The 12,553-nt window shown below is 39.7% G+C and overlaps 1 protein-coding gene and 1 long non-coding RNA gene across 4 annotated transcripts in view; one reads left to right on the forward strand and one right to left on the reverse strand.

Annotated features, from left to right (window-relative positions):
* LOC133610381 (zinc finger MIZ domain-containing protein 1-like) overlaps positions 1–12,553 on the reverse strand; it is a 251,894-nt gene that overhangs the window by 45,904 nt on the left and 193,437 nt on the right. For both annotated transcript variants that reach the window (XM_061966581.2, XM_061966582.2), the window contains exon 5: positions 9,977–10,082. In XM_061966581.2, the coding sequence (XP_061822565.2) occupies positions 9,977–10,082 (106 nt within the window). The remainder of the gene's footprint in view (positions 1–9,976; positions 10,083–12,553) is intronic.
* Positions 1–12,553, forward strand: part of LOC133610389 (uncharacterized) — a 72,280-nt gene that overhangs the window by 20,930 nt on the left and 38,797 nt on the right. The gene's annotated exons all lie outside the window — the stretch shown is intronic.

Raw genomic sequence — 12,553 nt, forward strand, 5'->3', positions numbered from 1 at the left:
AAGTAATAGCTAACTTGTGTAGCATGATTTGTTTTACACATTTATAATTGTCGATACTTATGTAGAAAATATGAATGCTTTTATCTAATTTCCTAAACTGGCAAACATTTTTGCAAATTTACAAATGGATCAACTGATTTTTTTTTCTTAAATATTTTAACTTATCCATTTCAAATGGCAAAATAACAAAGGCAATTTCTTTGTATTGATTTTTTTAAACTTCACTTAAAAAGACTAACAATAAATGTTATAAAAGTCCATCATGTTGCTACTTGTAAATGACTTCTTCTACTTTTGTAACGATCAATTAATCAGCTAACTGATTATTCTCTCTACTCTCAGAATTATCATAATTGTCATTAATAATGTATACAATCAAAATAACCAGTTAAGGCAAAAACAACAACAAATAAAACAATTTCATCACAAGAATAATAACAGAAAAATATAAGAAAATGCTTTAAAAATAAGATAAATAATAATGATAAAAAGTAGAAAATATAAGGAAGAACTGCTTTAAAAAATTAAATATAAATAATCACAATATTAAAACAATTTAAATAAATTGGGCAAAAGTGCTTTTGGAAAAAAACAAGTAAAAAATAAATGGCAAAAGTGCCTAATCTGATTCGACAAACAAATAAATAAACAAAGTTAGGGCAAAAGTACTTTAAACATGAAACAAAATAATCATAAGAGAAAAATAACAGAAAAATGAATGGAAAAAAATATACAAAAGACTTTAAAAGTAAGTTATGTGCTTTAATTTTCTTTCTAAATAGTAAAAAAAAAAAACCAAGGCAAAAGTGCTTTTGAAAAACCTTAATTGAAAACATTAAATAGTAAAAAAAAGAGGCAAAAGTGCCCAATCTGATTGTAATACATTAATAAAGTTAAGGCAAAAGTGCACTAAAAAAAAAATAAAACAATAACAAATAAACAAAATAAACATAAGAACAACAACAACAAAAAATCATTATACAAAACACTTTACAAAATAAAATAATACAAATAGAAACTAATAAGGCAGTAGTGCTTTAAAAGATAGACTTGTTACATATGTGTGTGTGTGTGTGTGTGTGTGTATATATATATATATATATAAATAATAGGGTAAAAGTGCTTTTGAAAAACTGAAATAAAAACATAAAATGGTAAAAAATAAAATAAACAAATACATATTCCCACTTAAGAAAATGCATCACTGCTTGGTTTCGGCTATGCAATATGGCTACTAGCGTTAGTTAGTTACCTCCGGCACTTCCTATCAGCGGTCATAATCTGGACATTCTCATCAGGACATTTTTTTTTTGTACCAGCACTGTCCCGACACAGCCAGCCAGACACGGCTGACAAAAGCCTGTTTGTCGGTGAACTTTCTCTCTCCGAGGTTATCCCGGTCATGCGAGGACGTGTAACCATCAGGCGACGCTACATGTGTTAGAAAAAAACTAAGAGACAAACCCGGCCTACCCGACTAATTATCTGCTGAAAAAGCTTGTTTGTTCCGCGAGATGAATAACTTTGTCTGCTGAGCCTGAGCCTCTTTTCACCCTTTCTGAGGCGAGGCATTCCAAGAGCCTGTTGAAGCGCAAACAATCGGGAATGTACCACTCTAAGCCACACAGTGAAAAATTGCGATTAAGTTTTTTTTTAGTTTTTTTTTGCGGTATCCCTATCAAGCTTGATAAACTGGGGTGTTTGATGAGTTCATCCTATGAGGGCCAGCAAACTCGCTTTGATGGCGCCAGAGCTCCACGTGCAATGGCGGACGCCCTGCACTAAGACGCTCCTAGTAATCACGGATTAATAGAACGGGCTAATCTCATTCACAAAGAGGTCACTACTAGCACCCATCCCCCCTCTTAGCCGCCCCTGTGCATTGTGGGCCTCCTGCACAAAGGCAAAAAAAAAAAAAGAGCTGCAAGATCTACCCCCTCTCCAATCATTCCCGTCCGCCGCCGCCGCCGCCCCCCTCCTGAGTGCATCATTGAAGCTATCGGTTGTTCAAGTCGCTAAATTACACCGCCGCCTTTACTTGTCTTGTCAACTGTTCAGCGCCATTCAGGGGAAAAAGCAATTAAACTTAAGTAGAACAGACATATCTTTAAAACAAGTGCTCTCTTTGTCACAATTCAGATAAAAACCCCAGAAGTGATAATGAAGTTTATGTCAAGATGATCGACATTTATGTCCACCAGTTCCGCACATCTCAGCTTTTCCCAGCACAGTACGAGCCCTAAAGCCACTTTATAATGGATGTCAACGCTACAAGATGAACATTGATTTTTTTATTTTTTTTTACATTGCTGAAATCAGCTGAAATCGCCCAATTTTTCTCCCGTAGTCGGCGGACGTATTCCGATGGCGTATAAGAAATTAATTGGCACGGTCACACCACAGACAGAGAAATAGTCGAGACGCCCACAAAGTACAGCAGAACTCTTTCTGAACTCTTTATCGACTCCAAAGATTGTCTGATTATTAGTCGTGTGCGATACCACTGATTGTCTTTCCTTTCTTTCTGATACCGAGTAAAATTCAGGCTGTTATCGATTTGGCGATACCGATCCAATACTTTGTGCAAGTATACCTAACCATTAGAGATGTCCGATAATAGCTTTTTTGCCGATATCCGATATTCCGATATTGTCCAACTCTTAATTACCGATTCCGATATCAACCGATACCGATATATACAGTCGTGGAATTAACACATTATTATGCCTAATTTTGTTGTGATGCCCCGCTGGATGCATTAAACAATGTAACAAGGTTTTCCAAAATAAATCAACTCACGTTATGGAAAAAAAAGCCAACATGGCACTGCCATATTTATTATTGAAGTCACAAAGTGCATTATTTTTTTTAACATGCCTCAAAACAGCAGCTTGGAATTTGGGACATGCTCTCCCTGAGAGAGCATGAGGAGGTTGAGGTGGGCGAGGTTGGGGGGGCGGGGTTGAGGTGTGTGTGTGTGGGGGTGGGGGGGTAGGGGGTAGCGGGGGGTGTATATTGTAGCGTCCCGGAAGAGTTAGTGCTGCAAGGGGTTCTGTTGTTTTTATGTTATGTTACGGTGCGGATGTTCTCCCGAAATGTGTTTGTCATTCTTGTTTGGTGTGGGTTCACAGTGTGGCGCATATTTGTAACAGTGTTAAAGTTGTTTATACGGCCACCCTCAGTGTGACCTGTATGGCTGTTGACCAAGTATGCGTTGCATACACTTGTGTGTGTGGAAAGCTGTAAATATTTTGTGATTGGGCCGGCACGCAAAGGCAGTACTTTTCTCTACGTCCGTGTACCACTCCGTACAGCAGCGTTTTAAAAAGTCATAAATTGTACTTTTTCAAACCGATACCGATAATTTCCGATATTACATTTTAAAGCATTTATCGGCCGACATCTCTACTAACCATACCTAATTTAAAAAGTTTTGCCTTTTCAAATATACTAAATATTGGTTTTATATGTAAATAAGCTGGGAAAATGCTAACAAACAAACAGTATCTACTTCTACAACCTTAAGAATAAGAGGACTTGTTTTATCCTAGAGGAAATTAAGGGCAGCAGCAAAGTAGCTCATAATAAATATGCTAAAGTATTCTAGCTGCCAACTCTTCTTTGGTTTTCTATGTCAATAAAATGTGAAAATGCTACAAAAAAAACAATATTTACTCCTATAACTTGCAGAATAAGGAGTCTCATTTTATCCAAGCGGAGACTACGGGCAGGAGCAAAGTAGCTCATAATAAATATGCTAAAGTATTCGAGTTACCAACTCTTCTTTGGTTTTCTACCTGTATGTCAATAAAATGTGAAAATGCTACAAAAACAATATTTACTCCTATAACCTGCAGAATAATCAATCAATCAATCAATCAATGTTTATTTATATAGCCCTAAATCACAAGTGTCTCAAAGGGCTGCACAAGCCACAACGACATCCTCGGTATAGCCCACATAAGAGACTCATTTTATCCAAGCAGAGACTACGGACAGCAGCAAAGTAGCTCATACTAAATATTCTAAAGTATTCTAGTTGCCAACTCTTCTTTGGTTTTCGATGTCAATAAAGTGTGAAAATGCTACAAAAAACAATATTTACTCCTATAACCTGCAGAATAAGGAGTCTCATTTTATCCGAGCGGAGACTACGGGCAGCAGCAATGTAGCTCATAATAAATATGCTAAAGTATTCTAGTTACCAACTCTTCTTTGGTTTTCCATGTCAATAAAATGTGAAAATGCTACAAAAATCAATATTTACTCCTATAACCTGCAGAATAAGGAGACTCATTTTATCCAAGCGGAGACTACGGGCAGGAGCTAAATTGTTAAAGTTTTCTAGTTGCCAACTCTTCTTTGGTAAGAGGACAGATAAAAATATAAAAGGCAAAAGTGCTTATTCTGATTTGTGTAATAAATAAATAAATAGACAAACAAATAAATAAATACAATTAGGGCAAAAGGACTTTAAAAATTAAACAAAATAATCATAAGAGAAAAATAACAGAAAAATTAATGGAAAACATATATACAAAATGCTTTAAAAGTAAGATATGTGCTTTAATTTTCTTTTTTTAGATATAATTTTTTTTGAAAAACCTTTGAAAAAATTGAATAGTAAAAAATAAAAGGCAAAAGTGCCCAATCTGATTGTAATACATGACTAAAGTTAAGGCAAAAGCGTACTAAAATAAAAAATAAACATAAGAAGAACAACAACAAAAAAAACAATTATACAAAACGCTTTAAAAATAAATAAATAATAATAATAAAATAGAAACTAATAAGACAGCAGTGCTTTAAATGATAGAATACAATTAATAGAAAAAATACAAATAATCACATTTCTATCTTAAAAACCAACAGTAAAATTGTAAGGAAAAAAAGAGCAAAAAATCAGAATGTAATTAGAAAAAGCTGACTTGTTTTAAACTTATAATTAATGATAAATACACTCAGTCACCTATAACACAAAGTTTTGTCTTTAAATATACATCTGCTTTAGCATTTTTTCAAAAATAGAAAAACTATCAAAATGGCCCTCCCATTAGTATAGTACCCAAGACATTAAAACAACATTGAGAACTTGTTGAATTAGGTCCTGGCGTTGAACAACTCAAACATAACGTTGAAACATGCTTTTTGACAACGTTTAATCAATGTTGGGTTCTAACGTTGATTTGACCATTGAATTTTGGTCATTTCTCAACCAATATTCTAAAACACAAATACAACGGTGAAACAACATGCTTTTTGACAACGTTTATTCAACGTCAGGTTGTGACGTTGATTTGACCATTGATTTTTGGTCATTTCTCAACCAATATTCTACAAATAAATAAAATTTTGAAACAACATACTTTTTGACAACGTTTATTCAACGTCAGGTTGTAACGTTGATTTGACCGTTGGAATTTGGTCATTTCCCAACCAACAATGTGGATCCAACGTTGTACATCAATATCTCAATTTACAAATACAACTATTTTGCGACGTCGTTTCAAAGTCAGTTTTAAAGGACATGTATGTATAATCAACGTTGTATCAATGTCTTGTGCCTGCTGGGTAATTTTTGCTTTTATTTTATTGTTGTGTACTACTGACTTTGTTTTGGTCAAACAATTGTATAGAACATTGGAAACTGCTTAAACTATTCCGATGAAGGTTCATCCAGGTCATTAGCATCTCAGGGCGTTCGATCGTTCGCAACTGGACTCCTTAAAATATTGTGCGGAACTGCACTTTTTTAAAATGTTGTCTATCATTATGAAAGACATGGAGGGATTTTTTTCTATGCATTCTAGCTTGTAAATAAATATAAATAAAAGTCTGCCAATAGGAGGTCCTCTATTTCACCCATTAAATTCAATAAATAACCATTCAAAAACCGCCAACAATTTTCCATTTACATTTCATGTTTTGAATATTAGACACTAACATGAAAGCATGCATCGTTCTTCTCAACGAGCAGCAGCTCCAGCTTAACATAAAAAGAAGGAACAGAAGAAGGTTTCTGAACATATCGGTTTTACTTTTCATGTTTTTTGCTCACTTTTAGTTTCTCCCATAGCGTTATGGCCAATTATGCAAACTAGTTTATGCTGTGCGTGACTGCACAAAGGTGCGCTTTGTTGATGTTTCTGACTTGTTGGCGTGCTAATCAGGCATATTTGGTCAGTGCATGACTGCAAGCTAATCCATGCTAACATGCTATTCAGGCTAGCTGTATGTACATATTGCATCATTATGCCTCATTTGTAGGTATATTTGAGCTCATTTAATATCCTTTACTTATATCCTCTTTGTATATAATTTAGTTTTGCATGTCTCATGACACATTATCTGTATGCAATATTGGCTGCATTTCAGATAGTTGTTTGTGTGGTGGTTCCTCTCTTTAAGAAGGGGAACCGGAGGGTGTGTTCTAACTATCGTGGGATTACACTCCTCAGCCTTCCCGGTAAGGTCTATTCAGGTGTACTGGAGAGGAGGCTACGCCGGATAGTCGAACCTCGGATTCAGGAGGAACAGTGTGGTTTTCGTCCTGGTCGTGGAACTGTGGACCAGCTCTATACTCTCGGCAGGGTCCTTGAGGGTGCATGGGAGTTTGCCCAACCAGTCTACATGTGTTTTGTGGACTTGGAGAAGGCATTCGACCGTGTCCCTCGGGAAGTCCTGTGGGGAGTGCTCAGAGAGTATGGGGTATCGGACTGTCTGATTGTGGCAGTCCGCTCCCTGTATTATCAGTGCCAGAGCTTGGTCCGCATTGCCGGTAGTAAGTCGGACACGTTTCCAGTGAGGGTTGGACTCCGCCAAGGCTGCCCTTTGTCACCGATTCTGTTCATAACTTTTATGGACAGAATTTCTAGGCGCAGTCAAGGCGTTGAGGGGATCTGGTTTGGTGGCTGCAGGATTAGGTCTCTGCTTTTTGCAGATGATGTGGTCCTGATGGCTTCATCTGGCCAGGATCTTCAGCTCTCACTGGATCGGTTCGCAGCTGAGTGTGAAGCGACTGGGATGAGAATCAGCACCTCCAAGTCCGAGTCCATGGTTCTCGCCCGGAAAAGGGTAGAGTGCCATCTCCGGGTTGGGGAGGAGATCTTGCCCCAAGTGGAGGAGTTCAAGTACCTCGGAGTCTTGTTCACGAGTGAGGGAAGAGTGGATCGTGAGATCAACAGGCGGATCGGTGCGGCGTCTTCAGTAATGCGGACGCTGTATCGGTCCGTTGTGGTGAAGAAGGAGCTGAGCCAAAAGGCAAAGCTCTCAATTTACCGGTCGATCTACGTTCCCATCCTCACCTATGGTCATGAGCTTTGGGTTATGACCGAAAGGACAAGATCACGGGTACAAGCGGCCGAAATGAGTTTCCTCCGCCGGGTAGCGGGGCTCTCCCTTAGAGATAGGGTGAGAAGCTCTGCCATCCGGGAGGAGCTCAAAGTAAAGCCGCTGCTCCTCCACATCGAGAGGAGCCAGATGAGGTGGTTCGGGCATCTGGTCAGGATGCCACCCGAACGCCTCCCTAGGGAGGTGTTTAGGGCACGTCCGACCGGTAGGAGGCCGCGGGGAAGACCCAGGACACGTTGGGAAGACTATGTCTCCCGGCTGGCCTGGGAACGCCTCGGGGTCCCCCGGGAGGAGCTGGATGAAGTGGCTGGGGAGAGGGAAGTCTGGGCTTCCCTGCTTAGGCTGCTGCCCCCGCGACCCGACCTCGGATAAGTGGAAGAAGATGGATGGATGGGTTTGTGTGCCATGTTGTTCCAGACCACAGCAAACGTTACCTCGCTTGCCAAAGATTGTAATGAGTCTATTAAAAGAAGACAGCCTGCCGTTTCCTTTAACTTGGACACACACATTAAAAGCCAGGAGTTATCTCTCCTTCTGAGTAGCCTCTGATTTACTAATGAGTTCTAATGTTGTAAAAATGTGTAGAATAAATATTAAATTTAAACATTTCTCTCAACGAAACTTTGCTTCAGCCTGCGACACATACCGTATTTTTCGGACTATAAGTCGCAGTTTTTTTCATAGTTTGGCCGGGGGTGCGTCTTATACTCAGGAGCGACTTATGTGTGAAATTATTAACACATTACCGTAAAATATCAGATAGTATTATTTAGCTCATTCACGTAAGAGACTAGACGTATTAGATTTCATGGGATTTAGGGATTAGGAGTGACAGATTGTTTGGTAAACGTATAGCATGTTCTATATGTTATAGTTATTTGAATGACTCTTACCATAATATGTTACGTTAACATACCAGGCATGTTCTCAGTTGGTTATTTATGCCTCATATAACGTACACTTATTCAGCCTGTTGTTCACTATTCTTTATTTATTTTAAATTGCCTTTCAAATGTCTATTCTTGGTGTTGGGTTTTATCAAATAAATTTCCCCCCAAAATGCGACTTATACTCCAGTGCGACTTATATATGTTTTTTCCCTTTTTTATTATGCATTTTCGTCCGGTGCGACTTATACTCTGGAGCGACTTATATTCCGAAAAATACGGTAGTTGTTTGTGTGCCATGTTGTTCCAGACCACAGCAAACGTTACCTAGCTTGCCAAAGACTGTAATAAATCTATTAAAAGAAGACAGCCTCCCGTTTCCTTTAACTTGGACACACACATTAAAAGCCAGTAATTTCCAGGAGTTATCTACCTTCTGAGTAGCCTCTGATTTACTAATGGGTTCTGATGGGTTCCCAGAGTAAACTCAAATCAAGGGAGAGCATCATTCAGTCACTATGTAACAAATAGCTGGAATAAACTTCCTGAAGATGTCAGACTTTCCCCAACACTGACTACTTTTAAAGCTAGACTGAAAACCTTTATGTTCACCTTAGCTTTCAGCTAAATCTTTAAAATCTTTTAACTTTTAACATCCGCACTGTTTTTATTTTTATTGTCTGCATTTTAATTTTGCTTTTATTTTCTTTCATTTCACTTTGTTGTACCACATGTTGTACTGTGAAGCACTTTGAGTCTGCCTTGTGTATGAAAAGTGCTATACAAATAAAGTTGCCTTGCCTTGCCATACCAAATGTTGTAAAAATCTGTAGAATAAATATTAAATTTCAACATTTCTGTCAACGAAAATTTGCTTCAGTCGGCGACACATAGTCATTTTAATAGTAGGCTATTATAGCTAATATAGACACTTGCGTCATGGGTTGCCTTCATTATAAGACTTCTATACGGCTGTTCATTTTTGCGGCTCCAGAATGAATGTATTTTTGGTCCAATATGGCTCTTTCAACATTTTTGGTTGCCGACCCCTGGACTAAAGGGAAAATGGATCACTTTTATGGCAAAAACAGTAAAGTTGCTGGTTGCACTCTACTCCATTTTTCCTATGTTTTTCTTTCAACAACTATTTGGACAAATAATAAGTGCTACAAACGCAGCCTCTGATAGCGCAAAGGCCGTCCTCTACACCAAAACCCTGAACTTTGTGTTGCATTCGCAGAGCCAACTTTTCTGGCCTCTATAGTCATGTGACGCTCTTCAACCCCCTTGGTCGCTGGGCAACGGCCCTGCTGGATGTCAGTGAACAGGTCCTGCCCCTGGGGCCCTGGGGGAGAGTCGTTTAAGGGCCATCTCCTTGGCTTCCACAGAGCGCTTTCTTTGCTCCTTAACAACCTCCTTGGCGGGGGGGCTCCCTCTGCAGAGCGTCTGGGGGCTTTGCTACGGCTGCCCGATAACACCGGGAGTTTCCCAACACTATTAATATATAAAGTGGTCTGAGATTGTAAGAACGTGAAATATGCAATGACAAGCGGAAACCCCAAATCAAACAAAAGTCCAAATCCTTGTTGTCTAAATGTTTCCAACGCCTCGATATCAACCCAGATAATCCCTCACAACGCCAACGTGACGGATTTCCTCATACCACTCCTGACACGCTGACTTTGGGCCGGGGTGCGGCGGCACAGGAAAAGAGAACAAATAAAAAACGTCGGCCTTACCTGCCGATTTTGGGGTGAACTTGTCGCGATTGGCAGCGCACACCGCCAGGAGTCGGTAGCCCAGGTCCAAGTCGAAGCCTTGCTGCGCTGCGACCCGGCTGACCACCTGAACACATCGGGCGAAAAGTCGGGATAATGTCACTTCTCCCGTTTATGATATACGGTATATGGCCAACAAAACAATCAGTGTCCAATCAGGGATGGCCGATACGGCCTAACATCTGTATCGCCATATACAAAACCCCAAACCAATGAAGTTGGCACGTTGTGTAATTCGTAAATAAAAACAGAATACAATGATTTGCAAATCCTTTTCAACTTATATTCAATTGAATAGACTGCAAAGACAAGATATTTATTGTTAGAACTGAGAAAATATTTTTTTTTTGCAAATAATCTTTTTTGCAAAAAAGTTGGCACAGGGGCATTTTTACCACAGCAAACGTTACCTAGCTTGCCAAAGATTGTAATAAATCTATTAAAAGAAGACAGCCTGCCGTTTCCTTTAACATGGACACACACATCTATACCTTTTGGCCATTAATGGCCTTTCCTTTTAACAACACTCAATAAACGTTTGGGAACTGAGGAGACCAATTTTTGAAGCTTGTCAGGTGGAATTCTTACCCATTCTTGTGTGATGTACAGCTTAAGTTGTTCAACAGTCCGGGGGTCTCCGTTGTGGTATTTTAGGCTTCATAATGCGGCACACATTTTCAATGGAAGACAGGTCCGGACTACAGGCAGGCCAGTCTAGTACCCGCACTCTTTTACTGCGAAACCACACTGTTGTAACACGTGGCTAGGCATTGTCTTGCTGAAATATGCAGGGGCGTCCATGAAAAAGACGTTGCTTGGATGGCAACATACAGTATGTTGCTCCAAAACCTGTATGTACCTTTCAGCATTAATGGTGCCTTCACAGATGTGTAAGTTACCCATGCCTTGGGCACTAATACACCCCCATACCATCACAGATGCTGGCTTTTGAACTATAACAGTCCGGATGGTTCTTTTCCTCGTTGGTCCGGAGGACACGACGTCCAGTTTCCAAAAAACAATTTGAAATGTGGACTTGTCAGACCACAGAACACTTTTCCACTTTGCATCAGTCCATCTTAGATGAGCTCGGGCCCAGCGAAGCCGGTGGAGTTTCTGGTGTTGTTGATAAATGGCTTTCGCTTTGCATAGGAGAGTTTTAACTTGCACGTACAGATGTAGCAACCAACTGTAGTTACTGACAGTGGTTTTCTGAAGTGTTCCTGAGCCCATGTGGTGATATCCTTTACACACCGATGTCGCTTTTTGATGCAGTACCGCCTGAAGGATCCAAGGTCACGGGTATTCAATGTTACGTGCAGTGATTTCTCCAGATTCTCTGAACCTTTTGATGATATTACAGACCGTAGATGGTGAAATCCCTAAATTCCTTGCAATATCTGGTTGAGAAATGTTGTTCTTAAACTGTTTGACGATTTGCTCACGCATTTGTTCACAAAGTGGTGACCCTCGCCCCATCCTTGTTTGTGAATGACTGAGAATTTCATGGAAGCTGCTTTTATATCCAATCATGGCACCCACCTGTTCCCAATTAGCCTGTTCACCTGTGGGATGTTCCAAAGAAGTGTTTGATGAGCATTCCTCAACTTTCTCAGTCTTTTTTGCCACTTGTGCCAGCTTTTTTGAAACATGTTGCAGGCATCAAATTCCAAATGAGCTAATATTTGCAAAAAATAACAAAGTTTTCCAGTTCGAACGTTAAATATATTGTCTTTGCAGTCTATTCAATTGAATATAGGTTGAAAAGGATTTGCAAATCATTGTATTCTGTTTTTATTTACCATTTACACAACGTGCCAACTTCACTGGTTTTGGGTTTTGTAGAACCAAACCAACTATAAGCCCAGTTTTGATACTACTGATCAATAATGACATGCTTCACTCTGCTACACGTGCGACACGATCATTTTATAGCTGTTCTTTCCCCACGCTATGGTTGTATTGTGATGATATCGTATCACATTTACCACCTGTAACATGAGCAGTCTCATACAATCCGGCAGAGCTTTGAATCACCGCTGCGAGCATCATCTCAAAGAGACGCTGAAGAGTCCTTGACGTCCACATGCAGTCGTTAGCGCAGCTGAGCCCAGCTCCCTGCATGCACCGTGTCATTATCTTACGTAAATACAGTCTTGACGCGAGACCAACACCAAGTATGTATATCTGCTCTCTTATTTATACTAGGAATCCCCTCCATTAAGACGCAGATCTACGCGTATGAGCCGCCTAATTAGCGTCTCGACTACGTTACGAGTAGCGCTTCTAATTTCAGCACCTTAATTGTAGCGAGCCGGAGGGGGTTTGCGGTGGCGCTCCATAAGCCAAACGAGCGCCTTTACAACACGCACTTTCAGTCGTCCTCAGCACAGTTCTGAAATTAACCTCCCTAAAATAAACAAGCTGCATGCTAGTTTACGTTGAGGTATTAAAAAACAACATGCGGTACTTTGGACGTGAGGACATCGCCCTCGGGCTCCACATAGTGAGACAATTCCGCAAATTGCTGAACATCTC

The sequence above is a fragment of the Nerophis lumbriciformis genome, linkage group LG11 (assembly GCF_033978685.3).
Source record: "Nerophis lumbriciformis linkage group LG11, RoL_Nlum_v2.1, whole genome shotgun sequence".
NCBI classification, from domain to species: domain Eukaryota; kingdom Metazoa; phylum Chordata; class Actinopteri; order Syngnathiformes; family Syngnathidae; genus Nerophis; species Nerophis lumbriciformis.